The following is a 20,426-nucleotide window of genomic DNA, read 5'->3' as shown; positions in this document are numbered from 1 at the left end:
AAGTGCTGAAAGTCATCTGATATGCCTCCTCCACTTTAATGATGTATCTTTGGAATCCACTGTCCCATCCTCCATTTAGCCCCCCATCTTCTCTTGAGCATATCTGTCCCTATCGGACTGCAGGCTAGGGTGCTAATGAATGCCTGGATGCATAGTACAAGGTGGGGGAGAGGGTGGGGAACGAGGGAGTGGAACATCTATACTTTAGCACTAGAAAAAAAAGAATGGTGTTGTGCAAGGTGAAATAGCTTTTCTTTTCATTTTGCACACCAGCCCCTCCCATCTCAGCGACCAGTACCTCATTTTTCCCCCCTTTCTTGTTAGAAGACGGAATTTTCTCATTTCAATTCTGGTCCAACAGCTCCCCCTAGTGGACCTGGGGTGACAAGGTGGCGTAGGAGAGCACGATGGCGCTAACTCGTTATATGCACGGTTATGTAGGTCACCTGTCCGCCGTTTGGCCTGTGGAGTGTTTTCCACCAGTATTTAACCGAAGATCAAACACACCTCCCAGCACGACTTTCCTCTTGAATTAGAGCAAAGTATTGTGCACAAACCTGCTTCGCCAAGAACCAGGTTAGAGAAACACGCTGGGCCCGCAAAAGCAAACCTAAACATGTTGGGGCTCTTAAAACAGTCGCGATTCAAGAGCTGTTGCGTTACCCCCGAGAGCAGCTGTATCGAGTGTGAACAAAAAGTGGCCCTTTTGTTTCAGCCCTGTCCCTCGCTATTGGCATGTAAAGAGGTGGCGGAGAGCCACAAATAGCGGCGAACGAAGGGTTAACAGACTAAAGACAAAGCAAGAGGCTGAGAGCATTGTGCTAGAGTGAGGACTGGAGGGCCTTGGGGCCATGATGGGCCAAAGGCCTCCGCATAGGGACACTGGGCTCCTTTCAGCCCGGGCCTTTCAAGAGCACACCCTGCCTGAAAAGAGCCTGTCACAGCCCCCGCTACTGCTCTCCTTCACAGCTCTCTATCCCAATCAGCTCCTCTCTCCCTTTCCTCAGAGAGCGGGGAGGCCCGATCCTTCTCTCTACAGGCCTGAACCGATCTCTGGCCCCCAGAGGTTGAGTGCTTTTCAAAAGGAGGTCATATCGCTGAGGTTCTGCCAGGTCTGAGAACCTGGCTCCAACTGAGACGCAATTCAGCTCCGTCTATGCATATGAGGCACGTATACATTGAGAGAGAACATTTCAATACGGTACTTTATCAGAACACTACATTTGATGGGCCGAAAGATGTGTTGTCACTTTAAAACTCTTCCTAGATGACTCTACAGTGTAAAGTGTTATGTTGAGATGCTTAATATTTAAACCATCCCAATAAATGAATCATCAGTAACACTTTACTTAAAGCCTTTATGTATAATGCATTATAAAGGGTTATTGAAGGGTATAATGCATTACAATTATTCATAATTTGCATTGTAATACATTATATCTTGTTGTAAATAATTATAACTGAATTTAAAATGCATAGTGTAACAATGAATTGATAAGTGTTATAATGTATTAACTGTGGTTACAATTATTCATGAGGTGCATTACAAGGCATAATTAATTAATGCATTAAAACTACTTTTATAATGCATTATACATAAATGATTTAAGTAAAAAGTTACTTCTTGGATTTAAGACCTAACTTTAGAAGGCTATTTACGCACATTTTTAGGATTGTTTTATGAACATTCTTTTTAGAAATTCAAATTCTTTAAGTTTTTTTTTTTTTTTTTTTCAGAACAATTTTGGAAGACAAAAATAAATTTTTTGAATAATTTTTTTGGGGGGGAATAAAAAAGTTTAGGTCCCACCTTATATTAAGTGGCCTTAACAACTATTTACTTACATTTAAATTAATAATTTGGTACAATGCACTTATTGTGTACATACATGTTTTTACATTGTACTTATATTTTAAAAATACCTGCATGTAATTACATATGTAATTAATTTCTGTAATTACATTTATAATTACACTGTTGACCCATCCCTTACACCTTAACCCACCCTTAAACCTACCCATACCACCAAACCTATTCCTAACCTTACCCGTATCCCACCTCAATAGCAGCAAAAGTGTTTTGCAATACTATATGAACACAATAAGTACACTGTACTTATTTGTTGATGTAAGTACATAGTAGTTACTAGTTAAGGCCACTTAATATAAAGTGGGACCAAAGTTTATTCTTTATTCTTATAACTTTATTCTTAAGGTGGAAAATAAGAATATAACCGTTAAGAAGAATGTTAAGAATTCATTTTTCCTGAATCTTGCCCCTGGTTTTTGGTGACTAAAAAAAATAAAAATAAAATAAGAGTCTTTGCTATACCAAAGAAAGGTCTATTCACACCCAACCTGCATTTTCAGGTTGTATTTTTAAAAACCAAGCAAATGGAATTTGTATTGTCAGGTGGAGACAAGGGAGTTTCCATTGACTATTGTTTTATACTGAGTAATGATATTTTCTATCCCTAACTCTCACTGATTTATACTGAGCTAATGATAATTTCTATGCCAAGCAATATAGGCGCATTCAAAGTGTTCTGAATATGAGAGTTTGCCCTTACGTATCTGTGGAGAATCTCCTTCCTCTCATGGGGGTCGTCCAATACGTTGACGGACAGGTCAGCGATGGAGACGGCAGCAGAGGCTGTGAGAGTGACCAGCAGCACCAGTGTGCCCTCACCCTCCTCCAGAGGCAGGTCCAGTCTGTGTGTGCACTCCTTTGAGAGAACAGAGAGGTCCACCTGGCACCTGACAGACACACACACACACAACACCATCATCATTATCATGTTGTCTTACAGGATACCACATGTATGACAAGAGAAAGACACAGCAGAAAAGAGAAAAAGAAACCTAAACAAAATGCTCAATGAATGGGTGTTTCTTTAACTGCGGGCACTTCTGACCCTGTGGACATTTAAAAATGATATTCCTTAAAACACTGTCATTCTTTCTTTCTTTATTTTGTTCTCTTGAACTGTCAAAAACATAAATGTAATTTCCACCACAACTCAAAACCTTCATTTTGTGATGGAAAATACATTTCTCTTATAAAATGTCGGCCTCCTTTTCTATGCTGAGGCTAATTTTATTATTGCTAGCATTTTGTGTATCTTAAATACACAATTAAAAGATATTTTTTAACTTTTAGTACAATTTGACAAAATTACACTTTGATTGGAAATCACACATCTCTTATTTGATCTTAAGCTCCTCACTGACTCTCATCTCCTCCGTAAACAAATATACTAAGTTGGTTGTGTTAAAAATGTCAGCACAACAAACTCAAACACTCTGTAAATGTGAAGTTTAATGGTGATAATTACACCTAAATGTGTAGTGGTCATGACAAGTTTTTTTTTGCCACAACACAGCTTTGCTCATAAATATTTATGATCAGTTATTAAATTAGTTTGTTTGAATATTTTAATATGACTTCTGGCTGTTTTGATAAAAGATCTGCATTACGTATTGATTAAAGTAAAAATTGATTTGAGTAAATATTTTGCTAATTTCCAAGTCAAAACTGGAATTTTATTTATTTATTATTTATTTATTTATTTATTGAATTTATTGAATTTAATGAATTAATATTTTTACTCAGCAAGAACAGATTAAATTGGGCTAAATTTAAATTAAATCAATTTCAAATAAACAATGTTCTTTTCAACTTTCTATTCGTTAAAGAATCCTGAAAACATTTAGAACAGTTTCTACAGACATAATAAGCAGCACAACAGTTTTCAGCATAATACCACTACTACTAATAATAATAATAATAACAGTGACAATAATAATTCAGGTAGTGTATATCAGTATAAGATTACGTTGGAACTGTAAATAAGACCCATTTTAATGTGATTACTCTTAATAATAGGTAAAGCAATGCAAATATATTAGTATATCAAATATTTGAGTTACATTCAAATATCTTAAAAAAAAAAAATCAGAAGTAACTGATAACTTTTTTTTTCAACTTCCCCCTAGTAAAAACAACAAAGAAGAAAAACCAAGTGCATGAGGCAGAAAGAAACCACAAGAGAGAAAATGGCTGAATAATTGCACTAGAATACAGTTTGTTCCCAGCAATTCCTCCACATGTTCCCGCTGTGACAATGTGTTCTTCTCTACCGGAACATCATGCAGGTACTGAAAGCTTCAATCGGTCCTGAATGGAGTAACTAATGTGGAGATCAGTGCTGGGGCAGGCTGGGGCACGCTGGACAACTCATGGTCAGAGAGGACTCAAGTAGATGAGCATTTAACAGAGGGAAATAGCCAATTACAAGAACGCCACCCGACTGATTCTGACATGCCACCTCAATGACCAGGAGGACTGGTGTAGGGGACAGACAGGAAACTAAGTAAAGTCCACTGCCTCATTCCCACATCGCACAGCCATTAACTCTACTGTCAATCACTCCTAATGGGGTTTTGTCAGAGGCTGCGATTCTCAAACTCTCTCCCTCTTTCACCCTCTCTCACACACACACAGGAACTGTCTATGAGAGGACAGTTTGAAGAATGAATGACTTTAGCTGCAACATACCGTACAGCAGACCTGTTATTTAACAGTATTATACTTGTAATTGGTCAATCACAGCATTTTGCAGTCAAATTATATATATATATATATATATATACTGTATAAGTGACAGGTAAATTGTATCCCACATCACTGTGTTGTCTCTAATAAAAATACATATATATTTTGTGTTAAACTACTTCAGTCTGTGTGCATTGAATTTATTTAATACACGAGTTTCACAATTTGAGTTGAATTACTGAAATAAATGAACTTTTCCACGACATTCTAATTTATTGAGATGCACCTGTATTTATTTGGAAAGTAGCTTTGCTTAGAGGTCCTTAACACATTGTCATGGTTTATTTTGCATCAATAATTGGCTATGAAACGTACAGTATGTACACTTTGAAAATTAAAACCTAAAAACACTAAATAAAGACTTTGGTTTTTATTAATGTATCAATTTACATACCATTTCATCTCTAGGAGTGATTTTAGTGATTGCCATAAAATTGATTGAGAGTACTGCACATTCTCCATCTCTTGCATATAGTCATTTTGATCACAAGCACTTCTGAATGCCAATAGAATGGTGATTTTTTTACGAGGAAAAACTCAAATTTGATTTGTTCAACCTGTACTGTTGTAATGGTTTTTACTCTATAAATCTATTAGACAGTGGTTATCAACCTTTTTAACTCCAAGGCCTCAATTATCCAAAACAATATTTAAAGGACCCCCATGTAGACTAAGATATTTAAATATTATATTAAATTCTATTATATCATTAGATTCAAGAACTCAATATTCTTTAGTGTTTAATAATGAATTCATATGACTTTGACACTTTTTGAAAATACAGAATAAGGGCAAATGCAATTTCTCTGCAATTTCTACTCAGTAAAATATTTCAGAGCTTGAGAAAAACTAAAAATGTCAATGATTTTTCAAAACATTTATATATAAAGATTGTTTTGTCTTATTTTAATTATTTAAGTAATCTTGCAGGCTACTTGGTGATTGCTTTATAAACAAGTAGACCTAGTGACCCCTAAGACAGGTTGGGAAACCCTGTACTGCACAATGGTATAACAGTAGTGAATATCATATTCACAACCTATAACTGTAGAGAATATCATATTGTCATGTTGCCAAAAAACTACAGTAATTATGAGCCATAATTAATCAGGAAATCGACCCTCTAACACTAGCATTCTCTACTTGTTTTCTTTTTATTTATTATAAAAAAATGACCCTCTAACACTAGCGTTCTCTATTTTTTTCTATTCTTTCGACTTGTTTTCTTTTTATTTATTTAAAAAAACTGACCCTCTAACTTTTTATTATACTATTTATTATAAAAAAGAGACTTGTCACAGCATTTACTGTACATATTATTGCTCTTTTGTTGTTTAAGATTGCTTCTATTGTCCTCATTTGTTAGTCGTTTTGGATTAAAGTGTCTGCTATGACTAAATGTAAATGTAATGTAAATGTTAATCAGATCAGACTACGAGAGTGTGAGAATAACACAAAAAAGTCAAGTGCATGACCAACCTGCCCATAAAGTCATCTTTCTTCCCTGCATCTTTGTCCCAGATGGTGACGTCAATGAAACCGCCCTGTTCATCATACAGGTGGAAGTCAAACTGCTCTCTCCACTGGGGGGTTAGCGTTTTTGGTATTGTCTGCATAGAAGGAAAGAAGCACACTTGATCAGAATTTACCTTACGTGAAAGAGAAAGTCCCAAATGAACAAGTAACTTGAATAAAGCTCATGTGGACCATACCTTACTTTTGTACTTTTGATGTCCCATTCTGAATTTGACATAAGGGTCACTGAGGCCATTGGCATCCATAGGCTGGAGGTCACGGGCCTCGATGAGACTGATGCTAACAATGCCTCTCCACAGCTGAGCCTTTCTGTGAACGTCTGATAACCTCAGACTCTGATGCTGCGATGTGACAAAAACACACACCCATACACACACTCACATCAGGCAAGATACAATCCAATGTGAAGAGAAAGTCAATGAAGTTAAAGCTGAATGGCTGACAATGTGTTTGTGGTCAAAAATGTGATGCGAAAACAGTGTAGCAATAAGTTGCAGCAACATGAAAGACACATATTTTGGGGATGCGGTATGTAAGAACAACATACACACAGAGAGTGACGGCACTGCAAAGACAGAGATAAACACAGACAACAGTGTGTCAACGGTATCTTTCCATGAGTAAAACATGAATATACACTACTGTGCAAAATTTTGGGGTCGGTAAGATTTTTAAATGTTTCTGAAAGACATCTCTGCTGCATTTATTTGATCAAAAATGCAGTATAAACAGAAATAATGTGAAATATAACTACAAATGAAAATACTGTAACATTAAAATTTTCAGCAGTCATTACTCATGTCATTATTATTATTATTATTATTATTATTATTATTATTATCCTTCAGAAATCATTCTAATAAGCTGATTTAGTGCTCAAGAAATATTTCTTATTATCAATGCTGAAAACAGTTGTGCCGATTAATGTTTTTGTGGAAACATGATATATATTTTTTCTGAATTATTTGATAAATAGAAAGTACAAAAGAACAGCATTTATGTTAAATAGGGATCTTTTGTAACATTACAAATGTCTTTACTGTCACGTTTGATCAATTTAATTCACCACCAATAAAATCTTACTGACCCTAAACTTTTGAACGGCAATATATGAAATAAACAGCAAAAAACTACTAAAGCCCTTCTAAGATCCGGTCTACATTGTCTAATAGGGTAAATCTCATGAAGAAATGTTTAAGGTCATATTTGATGGCATTAAATGAAAATAATAAAAATAAAAATGGAAAATAAAGCTCTTGTTGATTTTTTTCAAGAATCAATGTAGTACAACAAATGCTAACATTATAATATTAATTTTACCACCATTCATTTATCCAGCAATGAGAAATCTTCTAATTAGTAATATATATGTTTATTATCTAATTAAGAATTTTATATATGCAGACTAATGCAGTCTTTTAGTATCAGATAACTGAGGACTGAAACAAACAATTTTAATAGATATCTCTGTGCTTAATGTGGAGTCCTTATTAATGTGTTTCTTGTTTAAAATGCATATTCATTCAACTCTGAGCAAACCTGTTCTGAAAAAAACACACACTTTTGATGTTAAAAGCAGGCAGCTAATGACGTTCTCTCCAGATATTAGTGTGATACTCCGACTGTACACTGTAAAATGACTCTTTTTGTGAGAGGCTTAACATAAGCATTCAGAGCTCTAATGTGATCTTTGGCCATGATGCCGACCTACTCGTTTTGTTCTGATGTTGATTGTGACTAAAAAAGGCTGCACTTCCTCAGTGACATAATGGTTAAAAGAGATGAAAGTATAAAACCATGAAGTAGATTAAGAAAGTAGAACTGGAAGCAAGTATTATTTTGGCTAACAGCTGTGTTAGCATTAATGTTGTTCTTCCATGCACTTCAGGGTGAAGTTTTCTTTATATTTTTATATATCATAGCAGAAGTTTTAATTTAGGAGATGTATCAATTACAAATCCCGCTTGATTTGCATCTACAGAGCTCATCGTTACAGTATTTTGGAAATGAAACAGATATAGGAAGTATAAATAGAAGAAACACCCAAGTGTGCACCGCGAGTGGTGTAAAAGTTTGTTATTGTAGCGCTGTTACAGTATTCCCGAGACCCAGCCAACATGGCCTACTTTGGCGCTTCAAAGGCTTGGGTGGGGTAAGCCTTTCAGCAGGACGTCCTTATCCACATGCTAGAGAGCCACTTTCATGTTTCTGGGCCTCTCTAAAAAAGTTGGGCTCCAACATTAGCCAAAACAAAACAGGAGTTACTTGACCTCTGCTGGGACATGCAACTGAAGCATTTTGTTCTCTTGAGTAGCGCAAATCAATGCAACTGGGTTGCGTGTTAGAAATGTCTTAAACTGGGACTCCACTTGAAGACCACAAATTACCATTGAAACTAGGACTTTCACTTAGTAGACAACAGAGAGGTCTGCTGTACACATGCATGCATGAACCAGAGACAAAGACAGTAGTACGTTATTCCCGTCCCAGACCAACATGCCACTTTCATACAAAACAATCCATTCACAACACATGGAAGAAGATAATGTACAAAAAAAAAAACTATAACAGAACTTCAACTTATAGATTAATAGTGAGGTTGATGAGGAATAGCTTAAAGGGATAGTTCACCCAAAAATGAGAATGTGATGTTTATTTGCTTACCCCCAGGGCATCCAAGATGTAGGTAACTTTGTTTCTTCAGTAGAACACAAACGAAGATTTTTAACTCAAAGCGTTGCAGTCTGTCAGTCATATAATGGAAGTTAATGGGAATTACGGCTTTGAGAGTCAAAAAAACATACACAAAAAAAAACAAATTAAACCCTGCGGCTCGTGACGATACATTGATGTGTAAAGACACAAAACGATCGGTCTGTGCAAGAAACTGAACAGTATTTATATCGTTTTTTATCTCTGATTCACCGCAATGTTCGAACCGCCACCTATCTCTCAAATGGGCCATTGACACTCTATCTACAATCTAATCCAACCACCCCTATAGATTTAAGTTTCACTTTCTATAATCCGCAGACTTATAAGTGCATTACCGCCACCTATCTCTCAAATGGACCATTGGCACTCTATCTACAATCTCAATTAGGAGTGTCAATGGTCCATTTGAGAGATAGGTGGCGGTAATGCACTTATAAGTCTGCGATCTGCCGTAAAGCAAGCAAGAAGAAGAAGACGCGTCACGTGCCGGCTGTTGAGAACGTGCTCAGGACAGTTCGGACATTGAGGTGAATCAGAGATAAAAAAACAATATAAATACTGTTCAGTTTCTTGCACAAACCGATCGTTTCATGTCTTTACACATCGATGTATCGTCACGAGCCGCAGGGTTTAATTTGGTTTTGTTTGTGTATGTTTTTTGACTCTCAAAGCCGTGATTCCCATTCACTTCCATTATATGACTGACAGACTGCAACGGTTTGAGTTAAAAATCTTTGTTTGTGTTCTACTGAAGAAACAAAGTCACCTACATCTTGGATGGCCTGGGGGTAAGCAGATAAACATCACATTCTCATTTTTGGGTGAACTATCCCTTTACCATTAAAAAAAAGTCTCAAACAAAAAAGTAGAGAAATTAGATTGTTTTAAGAATTCTTTGAAATATTTACTATTTAAATATATTTACTCAAATATTTATAGCTTTTATTATTATTTAAAAAAATATATTATTTTTATATTTTCAGTTTCATTTTTGATTAAAATTTCATTTTGTTATGTGCTTTTCTCATTTCAGTCTTCTTTTTAATATTACATTTAGTTTAATTTCATTTTATGTTAATAATTTAATTTAATTTAATTCTTTTATGTTTATTTTAGTTTTAATTTTAGTTCAGTTTTGTTTTATTTATTTCCAGGTAGTAATTTAAGTGCTTCAACTTAAATTTATTTTAGTTACTTGCCAAGTTTTTAATCTAATGTTTATATTTTTTTTATTTAAGCTTTATTTCAATTAACAAAGTTTTTTTTATAGTTTCTGTTTTAGTTAATGATAATAACTCTGATATATAATAAATATATTACACAAAAATATCAAATTCAGAAACCAACATTGTCACTTGGATAGATGGATAAAGCATTGAAATAAACAGCAACAAATTTGTTAAATAATAATAATAATTAAATCATAATAATTAAAAAAGATATTGTGCACAGATCCACCACAAAAATATACTACAATAAAATAAAATAAAAAAATATGCTTCAAATTAGGTAAAATATGCATCATTTTCATGTTAAGAAAGGAAGTTTGTGTACACATAGCTTTACATATGCAAAATCACCAGGTTATATAAGTGGTTGCTCTGATCACATCCTGTTCGACTACAACAATAAAGTGCAAAATCTTCTGACAGAACACTGCAGCACATGCACCGTGCAGTCGATGCAGTATGAAGATGACAAGAACAGAGTATGCTTTATTTTCTCATTCAATTGCTGCAATACACAAAGGAAACCCTGGCGGCCCTAAATTTGTATCTGGAACTGATTGCTAATTTCAGCCTTAAAGGCAGGACAAAAATTGGTGCCCTGCACTTGACAAAGGTCCATTTTCTTATTTGTACACTAGATGACAGTGTTTCATACCCTGTATATTGCAGCACATAGAAAATAAAGTCAGCAAAAGCCGATTTTACGACTGAAACAAAAGTAGGCAAGTGAGGGTAAAAAAGCAAAAGGGCTGGGGATCACGGCCCCCTTCAGTCTGAGCAGAGAACTGTAGAAGGCAGGGATCAGGTGGGACATGCTGTTATTACCTTACTGGATCGTTTCCAGCTCCTTCTCATAAGCATGGTCTGTGAATGAGACAAAGTGTTATAAAGCCACCCCTTGCCCTCTCTAACAGGGTGCTAGAGGTGAACCTGACATCCTGTCTGGATACTGTTCAGAAGAGTCAAGGGGTCATAAGGAGGCAGCCCAGGGAAGCTATGGTTGGGGGGCAGCCATTATAAGCTAATAAAATCACTAAATCACACACAGAAAAATAAAATGTCATTCAAAGCTTTGTTAGTTCACTTCTGTCAGGACCACTATCTTCAAAGATGATTGATAATTAGCATACAGTTTGGATTGGCTGTATGGTTCTGTTCTGGGCATTAATGTTCAATAATGTTATGTACACATTTTTGAATTATTCTGATTCAAAGGAGAATCAGAAGGCTGAATTCTGACTGACAGAGGAGGAGTTGGGGATGGAGGAGGGTAATTAGCTATTGAGCAATGCGAAAACTGCTGATAATACTGAGGGACCTTATACATGAATGCTTAGATAGGTGTCGTATTCCCATAGGTTGATGGGGATCAGCTGAGAGTCAGCTGATGCGAGCTTGACTAACGTGACCTGCCAGAACTAACGCTACGCTAGATTAACACAAAGATACACAGGCACACTCACACATATCTATAGAGGTGTTATAAGTGACTGGATCATACAGTAAGTAAATGTTGTTTATCAAGGGACTTTTTAAAAAAGTCTAGGCCTATATCTTGCATTATATAACACTCCACTATTTCTGCAGTATACTGTAGCATGTTTAAAGTGCACATCATGCAGTATGTATCCCACAATGCAATGTGCTCAACTTGATATTCCATTTCTGGTGTGATAAAGGAACCAAAAAGAATATATTAATATTTTAACATCTCTTTCTCCACTCATTATTTTCTATTATTTAAACTGACAAGACTTAAAACATGTGGGAATGATAAACTTTCTTGAGGAAGCAGCACTGGGTCGATTGTTCAGATAGGTGATTATAGTTTTGGGGGGCTGAAGAAAGTTCTAGTTCTAAAAAGGGTCTAGAACTGCTCCTGGTGTATAGTATATGCAGTATGCAGTAAGCAGTACTAACTTTCCACTCCATACTTATCATTAGCATTTGTTTGATCAGTACTGAGTGTAATCAGGCAGATTAAACATCAATAAATGTTGGCCTTGAATTGTTTTTACCCATTTGTTAAACTGACCCAGAGCTGAAGTTACTAATATACTGTAAGTTTTCTTATGATGCAGTTCTGTGTAAAACCCCATTATTTCCCCTATAAACTTACAGCGCACTTGTTACCCTGTTAGCGTTCCAACGTACTGCCCGTGGTACACTTTGTGCATAGTTAAATTTTCCAGGAATGCTTTATACATGCTGAGCAATAATTACTCTTGCATCCTGAGCATTACTGAATGCAAAAATGTGACGTATGACTGCATAACACTTCAAGTAAAGTGAGGGTGAGTTTGCTAGGGCACTAGCTGACTAATGGAAAACTGGACTCATTTTCCTCTCATTGAAATTCTGCATGCCAATCCTGAGAATATTCTCTAGACAACAGATTTCTCTCTGATGTATGCAAAAGAAATCCTTTCCAGGTCAGACACTGGTTCATCCAGCCCAGAGAATGCATTTGGAGTCTTCTGTACTGCAGTAAGATGGGTGACATATTATATGAAGCCTACTGTTCAAAAGTTTGGGTCAGAAAAAAAAAAATACTGACCCCAAAAAAAATAAATAATAATAATTAGATACAGAGCTTTCACAACTCTTGGACGAATACATTTCCAAGGTTTTAACATGTTGTAATTGTTTGGAATCTGTAAGAGTTGGATAAGTGTAAATGTTCTTGGTACTTTAGAGCTGAAGTATTTGATTATACAGTATTTGCTAAAAAAATAAAAATAAATTAAAAACAAATGTACAGTTCATTGAGTTTTTATACATTTGTATGAAACCACAATTGGCAGCACATCTCACACCTCCACTTCATATTCACAGTTCAAACATATCAGCTTGAAAAACAAAGACATAATAAATAAAAAAAATTTTTAAAAACTCACTGCTTCCCTGAAGTCTCCCTCTTTTGGAATAAGTGTGACTGCCAGTTCCAGTGAACCCAGGTCATGGTTGGGATAGTGGGGATCTTTGAGGTCAAGGGTCACATCCAAGGTCCTAAAAGGGAGAGAGAACCTACAGCATGAACAACCAAAATCCTGCCATGCTCAATCATTGGGTTCTACTTTTCTTACAGCATTTGTGTGTTTGTACATAAATAAAAACTCTAGGGGGCAGCAGTGTCAAAGTAAATTAATTGATATTATGGCACTTGAGATTGTGTTTCAGATTCGTCAATGTGTCACAAAGCATCAGAAGACCTTTGGTGCTCCAGGGATTCTAAATAGAGGTATGCAGAGCCCATAAAGTCATCCTGCAGCCCAAAGTCATAGTCAAAGACCTGTAGAGGAAAGAAAAAAGCCAACAGTAAGGCATGTCATTTCACACGACAAACTGTACTGACTGTAAAGCCAGCATACATTAGATCGACTCTTTACAATTCCATTAGTTAAAACACATTCCATTAAATTAAAACACATTAAATAATCACTAATGACTAAGCAGCCATTAAAAGTCAATTTAATGACTGGAACAAAGCACTCATTTACAATCATTTACCTTCACGTAGAGTGGCTCTCTCAAACTCTCCACCAGCAGACTGACTTTCTCATCCCATACTGGGTTCAGGTTCTTGTGGATCGTTTTGCTGCGGAAAACCTCCTTCCCTGCGATTTTAAACTTCACATATGGGTCACTGGTCCCTGTAAATGCAACAAAAATGCACAATACATTTAGCTGTTTTTCAAGAGAAACTTGGGTAAATAACGTTTTTTCTTCTACAAAATTAGACCAGCTTAGTTTATAATAAACAGTGATTTGGATACCCTTTAAAAATACTTCAAAAAAGATAAAACTTCACTGAGAAAATGAGTTGGAATTTGCATTCTTCACTCAGTTGCAAATTATACACAGCCCTTCTGTTAACTACTTAAAATCCTACATCATCTAGTTATATAACAGTCTCAGACTGAGATGATGCAAAAAAAAAAAAAGGTTATTTTTGAAAAACATATGCTGTTGCTCATATGCACATATTCATTATCTAGCCTCTTTCTCTCGCTGTAGGGCTTTTTCTTTCTCATGGAGTAGTTGTCTATGGTGTGTATAAATTGGTCTGAAAGAGTGGAGGCAAAGAGACTTGGGTCATGTGACCTTAACTGTCAGCCCTTATTGGCTCAAGCACTAAAGTGAGAGAGGATGAGTGTGCTGTGTGAAGACAAGGGCAGTCTGAATACAGTGAGTACAACCATAAACAAACAAATACACTAATGAGTAATAATCAACATGACAGAGCATCATTATATACCCTGACAAAATGACAAGACTCAACAGAGAGAACAACAACAGTACAGAGCATATCATAACACTGAATGTGTGTGAATGTAATTTTCCACAATGTTAGATGTGTCTAAGTGACTGGCTCATGAAATTGCCAAAGCCTGACAAATACTGACATTCGACTCAATTAGTTTGCAGTATAATATAGTACAGTTCCTAAAAGAGAGCACTAGATGTCACTGTGTGTTCAGTGGAGAATTTGCACAGAGCCCTGCATGTCACCTGACCTGCTCTATCTGCAGTGGATCAGGAACTATTATAGTACTCTGAGACATGAAGAAACATAGCACAATATATAGCAAAATACCACACTTGCCATGCAGATCTGATAAACTGAGGAAGGTATGTGGTTTAATATAAAAATATGGCATCATTCTTTACAAATAAATGAGGAGAAGCCACATTTATAAGCTTTTTTTTCCATTAATAAATAAGCATTTGCATTGAAAACAAACTGAAATATTGAAAAATGTCATAACACTGTATCTTGATTAAATGCATCAAGAAAATATTTAGATCCAAATGATGCTGTAACAATTATAAATAACATTCTGTGCAGAAAATCCAACAAATCAATGGACAATCAAACAGTCTGTTGTGCCAAACCACAGTAAACACAGTATCCGGAATGGAGCCACTCTTGTAAGTGATCCCTTAGATTTCATTATGTTGACAAAGACAAACATCAATGCCAGTGGAAATGTCAATATTTTGACTAAATGAAGTGTTGTTTTTTCCGGAAATCAACTACATAATGTTTAAATTCAGCTCATGCTCTGCTCTGCAGAAACCTGAGTGACCCTGTGCAGAGATGCACGATCCAGTGTCAGCAATAAAAAGAGTAAATGTGACGCTACATTAGTATACGATAGCTTTGTGTGAGAAAAAGACCACATTCAAGTTTACGTAGCTCACAAATTTCATATATGTATATTCAAATTTGGCACATTATTATTAATGTACGATGACACATTATTAGAATATACTGTACTGTATGCGAACAAGAATAAGATTTGAAGCAGATGAGATTATTATGTCTTTAAAATCACATTTGAATGTTTTATTGTATGTTTTGTCATTTTTGGAAGCCCATGGTCACTATTCACTTTTATATTACAGTAATAATAAGTCAATGGGATCTGAAACTGTTAGGTTACCAACATTCTTCAAAACATTCTTCTTTCACATTCCACAGATGAAAGAAAAGCATAGAGGTTTGGAACATGTGAGTAAATGATGAAAGAATTTTCATTTTTGGGTGAACTGTCCCTTTAAAGCCTTTTGCAGTATAGGTATCTATATCAACACACTCATCTCCAGACTGGAATATATGATATAAGTGAGAAGAGTGTGGGTGTGGGAATGTTAGAAGTGGCAAACGACAGCTCCATGAGCAATCACTTCAGTTACATCAGCTCGCCGAAAGGGAATCCCCATTCAACACCTCTGCAGTGTGCAACTCTCAATGCCAATCATAATCTATCAGTCTCTGAGGGAAGCCTCTGTAATATCATTAGATCAGTGCTGAGACATTTAATACGGTAATCAAACATGCTCCTGTAGATCTGTATCACAGCATGCTGCACGCTCAGCACTGTCACTGTCCACATGCATCCAAAAAAGTAAAAAATTCACACACACACATGAAAACAAAGCTTCAGTTAAGCAAACCTCTTGATGCAAATCTCCACAGGCTTTAGTTCTAATAACCAATTTGCATTTACATTCACTGTCTTTATACCACTGAAATGCATCCCTTCATTCAGGAGATGCAGCGATACCAAGACGGGATGTTATTTTCCTATTCATCCACCCCTAAAGCCAATTCTAATGTTCGTTCAACCACTGAGTCATTCATCTAAATAATACAATAAACTGCATTCAAATTCAAGAGGAGTCAGTGACTCTAGATAATGGCTCTGGTTAAGCAATCTGTTTGCCTCTGGATGTTGATAGCTTAGCTTGATTCACTTAGCTGTGAATTATGTTGGTGCACCATGAGAGATAGCTGAAAGAAGACAGTTTATTTTCATGTCTTTACTTCAGGATAAAGGAATAAAAACCAAAGAAGACCTGATGTGAATATCAAACACAATGCATCCATATCCACATAAACTCATCACAGACTGTAAGAAATACAGCATATCAACTGAAACTGCAAATAAAAATATTTATGTTTCTGTTTATATCTTTGTTCATTTCAGAATGTCAATTTCAGAACTTCAGAATGTCTTAGTAGTTTGATTCCTTTCTCTTTTCTGACCTCAGCACTTGTTCTGCACTCCACAATTTTGTGTACAACCTGATGATCATGCTCTCCAGTGTGATCTGAGATGATCCAAAGAGCATCATGATCTTCAGCTGAAGAACACCTGACCATCTATACAAAGATTCATATGATCAAATCACAAATTATTGTGCAGAATCTTAAATATTTCTTATTCATTTCACATTATAATGCTTCTTTGCTTCAAAATCTTGAAACTTTATTTCCAGTTTTAAATTAAAATGAAAAATATATATAACCAAGATTTCCAGTGTGAGAAATGTAACATGATGCACAGAATATTGCAGAACAAAAACAAAATAATAATAATAAAGAGAGGGGAGGGGGAATCATTCTTTGCAACACTGAACAATATATCTGAAACTGTCTGCGGTGGAAAAAAGCTTTGGGGGAAAATGCTGACACATAAACTGAGGGTCTGATGAATGCCACATCTCTGCCCTTGACAGCCATCTGCAGCACAGCGTTCAGCATTATAAGAAATGAAAGACGTTTATCATTAACCTGACTAAAACCGGTAAAATCTGTAGTCAGAAATGATTCATCAGCCACAATGAAAAGATGGACAGAATAGGGGACTTTCCCATAGTACATTCACCATCGCATTAATCTAAAAGGCTTGACAGTTTGAAATTGAAGACTACTTTCTTGGCCAGAAACCAAGGAACAGTGGAACAGTGGATAATTTTATTGTTTGTTTGCTAATGAGAATGACCTGAGTTCAAACCAGCTAATGTAATTTCTTGACCCCAACCCTGCTCGAAAATACAGCTTAAATCACACTAAGTGTTTAAGCCTTTGTTGGTTTAAGCTGTTTTTCCCCATTAGGATTCTCCCTGTTGTTTCCTCTCTTTTCTTTTTTTGTTTCTTTTTAATAAAAATAGAACAACCCAAATACATTTTATTTTTAAAATGCATTTCTCATAAAATATGTTTTTAGTGGCTTAATTCAGTGTTTTGTGTAGAAATTTGGTTCAACTAAGTTATATTATCATAAGTGTATAAACAAGCTATTACATAATAACTATGTAAATTAAGTATTAGTGATGAGTCATTAAGTGTTCTATGATTGACAGATTCATACTGAGATTTTTTTGTCACAGCGCCAATGTGAGCACTGTGGTGCGAGTAAAGCAGATTACTAAAATTTACCGTAACTCAAAGAATTCAAAGACCATGAGAATTAAATGTTCTTATAGTTGTTGTCACTGTTTACCTCTACAAAATACATAAAATAATATAAATATAATAATAAAATATAAACTTTATTCAACAATTTTTTTCTCTTCCGCGTCAGTCTTCGACACGCATACCACGGCACATGCGCGTGCATTCCTCTGCTTGTAATTGTTGAATAAAGTCGTTATTTTTGTTTTCTTTGTGCACAAAAAGCTCTCGGATTTCATCAAAAATATCTTAATTTGTGTTTCAAAGATGAACGGTGGTCTTACAGGTTTGGAACAACATGAGGGTGAGTAATTAATGACAGAATTTTCATTTTGGGGTGAACTAACCCTTCAGTGCTTTATACCTAACTAGCACAATAATGTAATTCATTTTATTAAAATTTCTAATCTACTCACAGCCTTATTTTATTTATTTGTATTATTTTATTTATTATATATGCATTAGTCTGGCAAGCATGTGGTAAGCGTTTGACTAAATTCACACACTTCACAATGTTGGCACAGAAACTGCTTTCAGTCATCAACCTGCTTTACTTTTACACTCAGTCACAAATAATACTGCAGTATGAGAGTGACAAGATCAGGGGTCTCCAACACGTTGCTTGCGAGCTACCAGTAGCTCGTGGTCTGACTGGAGGTAGCTCGCCAGGACATGCTTGATATACCAGCCGTGAGGTTATTTTAATTATTCCGTTTCGTATTTTAATTGTCATTAAACCCGTATTTGATTGCCGCGATTTGAAAAACTCACAGTAAATACTGCTCAACTTTAATCAAAGTTATTAAGAGTCTCACGCAGGCCCAACACGTAGTTTCGTTTTGTGTGAAAACATGACTGAAGGCAGACTGCTGAGGGAAATTATATGAAAGAATGTATGATTCAATTATTTGTATGAATGCATAATAGGAAACAGACTGTCTTCAAAAAAGTTTCGATGGCATTTTCATTTGTTCTGATAAAGAGACGAATTGGGATCTCGCCTGAGAGCCCTATCATCTTCGAGTGTAAACTAAATGAGCCAATGCACATTTGCATGCGATAATTGCATCCAGCTGCTGCTCGTCACGACAAAAGCATAAGTAGGCAGCAGATGCAATGCATATTCAGGTTTTCGTTGAGGAGCCGAGCCAGTGACCCGGCTCCCCGCGGTGGTAAAGCAACTGTGGCGACGGGACGTTATCACCTTCGAGTGTAAACTAAATAAGCCAATGCACATTAGTGTGCGAGATTTGCATTCACGCTCCGCCTGCAGCGCGGGTATAAAAGTGGAAGCGGGTGCAACACACATTCAGGTTTTCGCTGAGGAGCTAAACCGGTGACCCAGTGCCCCGCAGTGGTACAGCAACTGTGGCGACGCGACGTGACGTCTCCGTTCCCTCCTTCAGGGAATGCGGGTTACATACGTAACCGAGACGTTCCCTTTCAGTCGGTCACATCAGAACTTACCAATGAATTGGGATCCCTAACAAAGCGCCACTACTGCTACTTCTAAGCCACCTGATCCCCCCGCGGCTACTGGGGCGGAAGATAGGACAGGGCTTACATGGAGAGAGTCTATTACTGTTGTTCCACTAGACCCATACAGTAAGATTTATTGGATAACACTGGGAAACCGTACCCTTTCCAGGGATGCTGCGGAATCCACATCCTGCCAGCAGGGAGGTATCATGTGGAGATTACACATATGGACTGGGCATTTCATGGCACGAGCATAAGTAGGCAGCAGGTGCAACGCATATTCAGGTTTTTGCTGAGGGGCCGAGCCAGTGACCCGGCTCCCCGCGGTGGTAAAGCAACTGTGGCGACGGGACGTGACATCTCCGTTCCCTCCTTCAGGGAACGAGGGTTACATAAGTAACCGAGACGTTCCCTTTCAGTCGGTCAAAGTGCCACTATTGGTGCCGCTTCCAGCTCCCCTAGTAAGTCACCTGGTCCCCCCGCTGCAACTGGGGCAGAAGATAGGACAGGGCTTACATGGAGAGGGTCTATTACTGTTGTTCCACTAGACCCATACAGTAAGACTTATTGGATAGCACTGGGAAAGCGTACCCTTTCCAGGGATGCTGCGGAATCCACATCCTGCCCGCAGGGAGGTATCATGTGGAGATTACACATATGGACTGGGCATTAAGGGCAGTACAACATGTGGAATGTCTCTGAGGTGGCTCCAGTCCAGTTAGGAGGGAGGCAACACCGTCAGGGATGGCAGAGCAGAGTCTGCCAAGGAAAAGACACGGGCTCACCAAGAGGGGAACCGTACCATGGAAGAATACACACATGGGATCACCGTGGGTTCCCCGGGTCAAGGAATAGAACAACTGGCAATGGGACGTGTCTGGAGAGGCAACCAGGTCTATAAAGCTCTGTTATAACACAATGAACATATGCACAATGAATATTTCCCAATGTCTACACTTCGTGTGTTAAAGGGGTCAAATAATGCGATTTCAATTTTTCCTTTCTCTTTGGAGTGTTACAAGCTCTTGGTGCATAAAGAAGATCTGTAAAGTTGCAAAGACTAAAGTCTCAAATCCAAAGAGATATTCTTTATAAAAGTTAAGAGTCA

At 36.8% G+C, this 20,426-nt stretch overlaps 1 protein-coding gene across 2 annotated transcripts in view; it reads right to left on the bottom strand.

Moving 5' to 3' along the window:
- The window catches only part of LOC107720291 (multiple C2 and transmembrane domain-containing protein 1-like), a 152,581-nt gene that overhangs the window by 60,371 nt on the left and 71,784 nt on the right, over positions 1-20,426 (bottom strand). For both annotated transcript variants that reach the window (XM_016527971.1, XM_016527972.1), the window contains exons 3-9: positions 13,606-13,748; positions 13,308-13,387; positions 12,993-13,104; positions 10,921-10,959; positions 6,328-6,492; positions 6,095-6,225; positions 2,571-2,757 (exon numbers count right to left, since the gene is read on the bottom strand). In XM_016527971.1, coding sequence (XP_016383457.1) covers positions 2,571-2,757; positions 6,095-6,225; positions 6,328-6,492; positions 10,921-10,959; positions 12,993-13,104; positions 13,308-13,387; positions 13,606-13,748 — 857 coding nt within the window. The remainder of the gene's footprint in view (positions 1-2,570; positions 2,758-6,094; positions 6,226-6,327; positions 6,493-10,920; positions 10,960-12,992; positions 13,105-13,307; positions 13,388-13,605; positions 13,749-20,426) is intronic.

Source organism: Sinocyclocheilus rhinocerous, unplaced genomic scaffold (assembly GCF_001515625.1).
Source record: "Sinocyclocheilus rhinocerous isolate Xijiao unplaced genomic scaffold, SAMN03320098_v1.1 scaffold62, whole genome shotgun sequence".
In the NCBI taxonomy this organism is placed as follows: domain Eukaryota; kingdom Metazoa; phylum Chordata; class Actinopteri; order Cypriniformes; family Cyprinidae; genus Sinocyclocheilus; species Sinocyclocheilus rhinocerous.
Note: the sequence above shows the minus strand (reverse complement) of the source record. Positions and strands in the feature narration are given on the sequence as shown.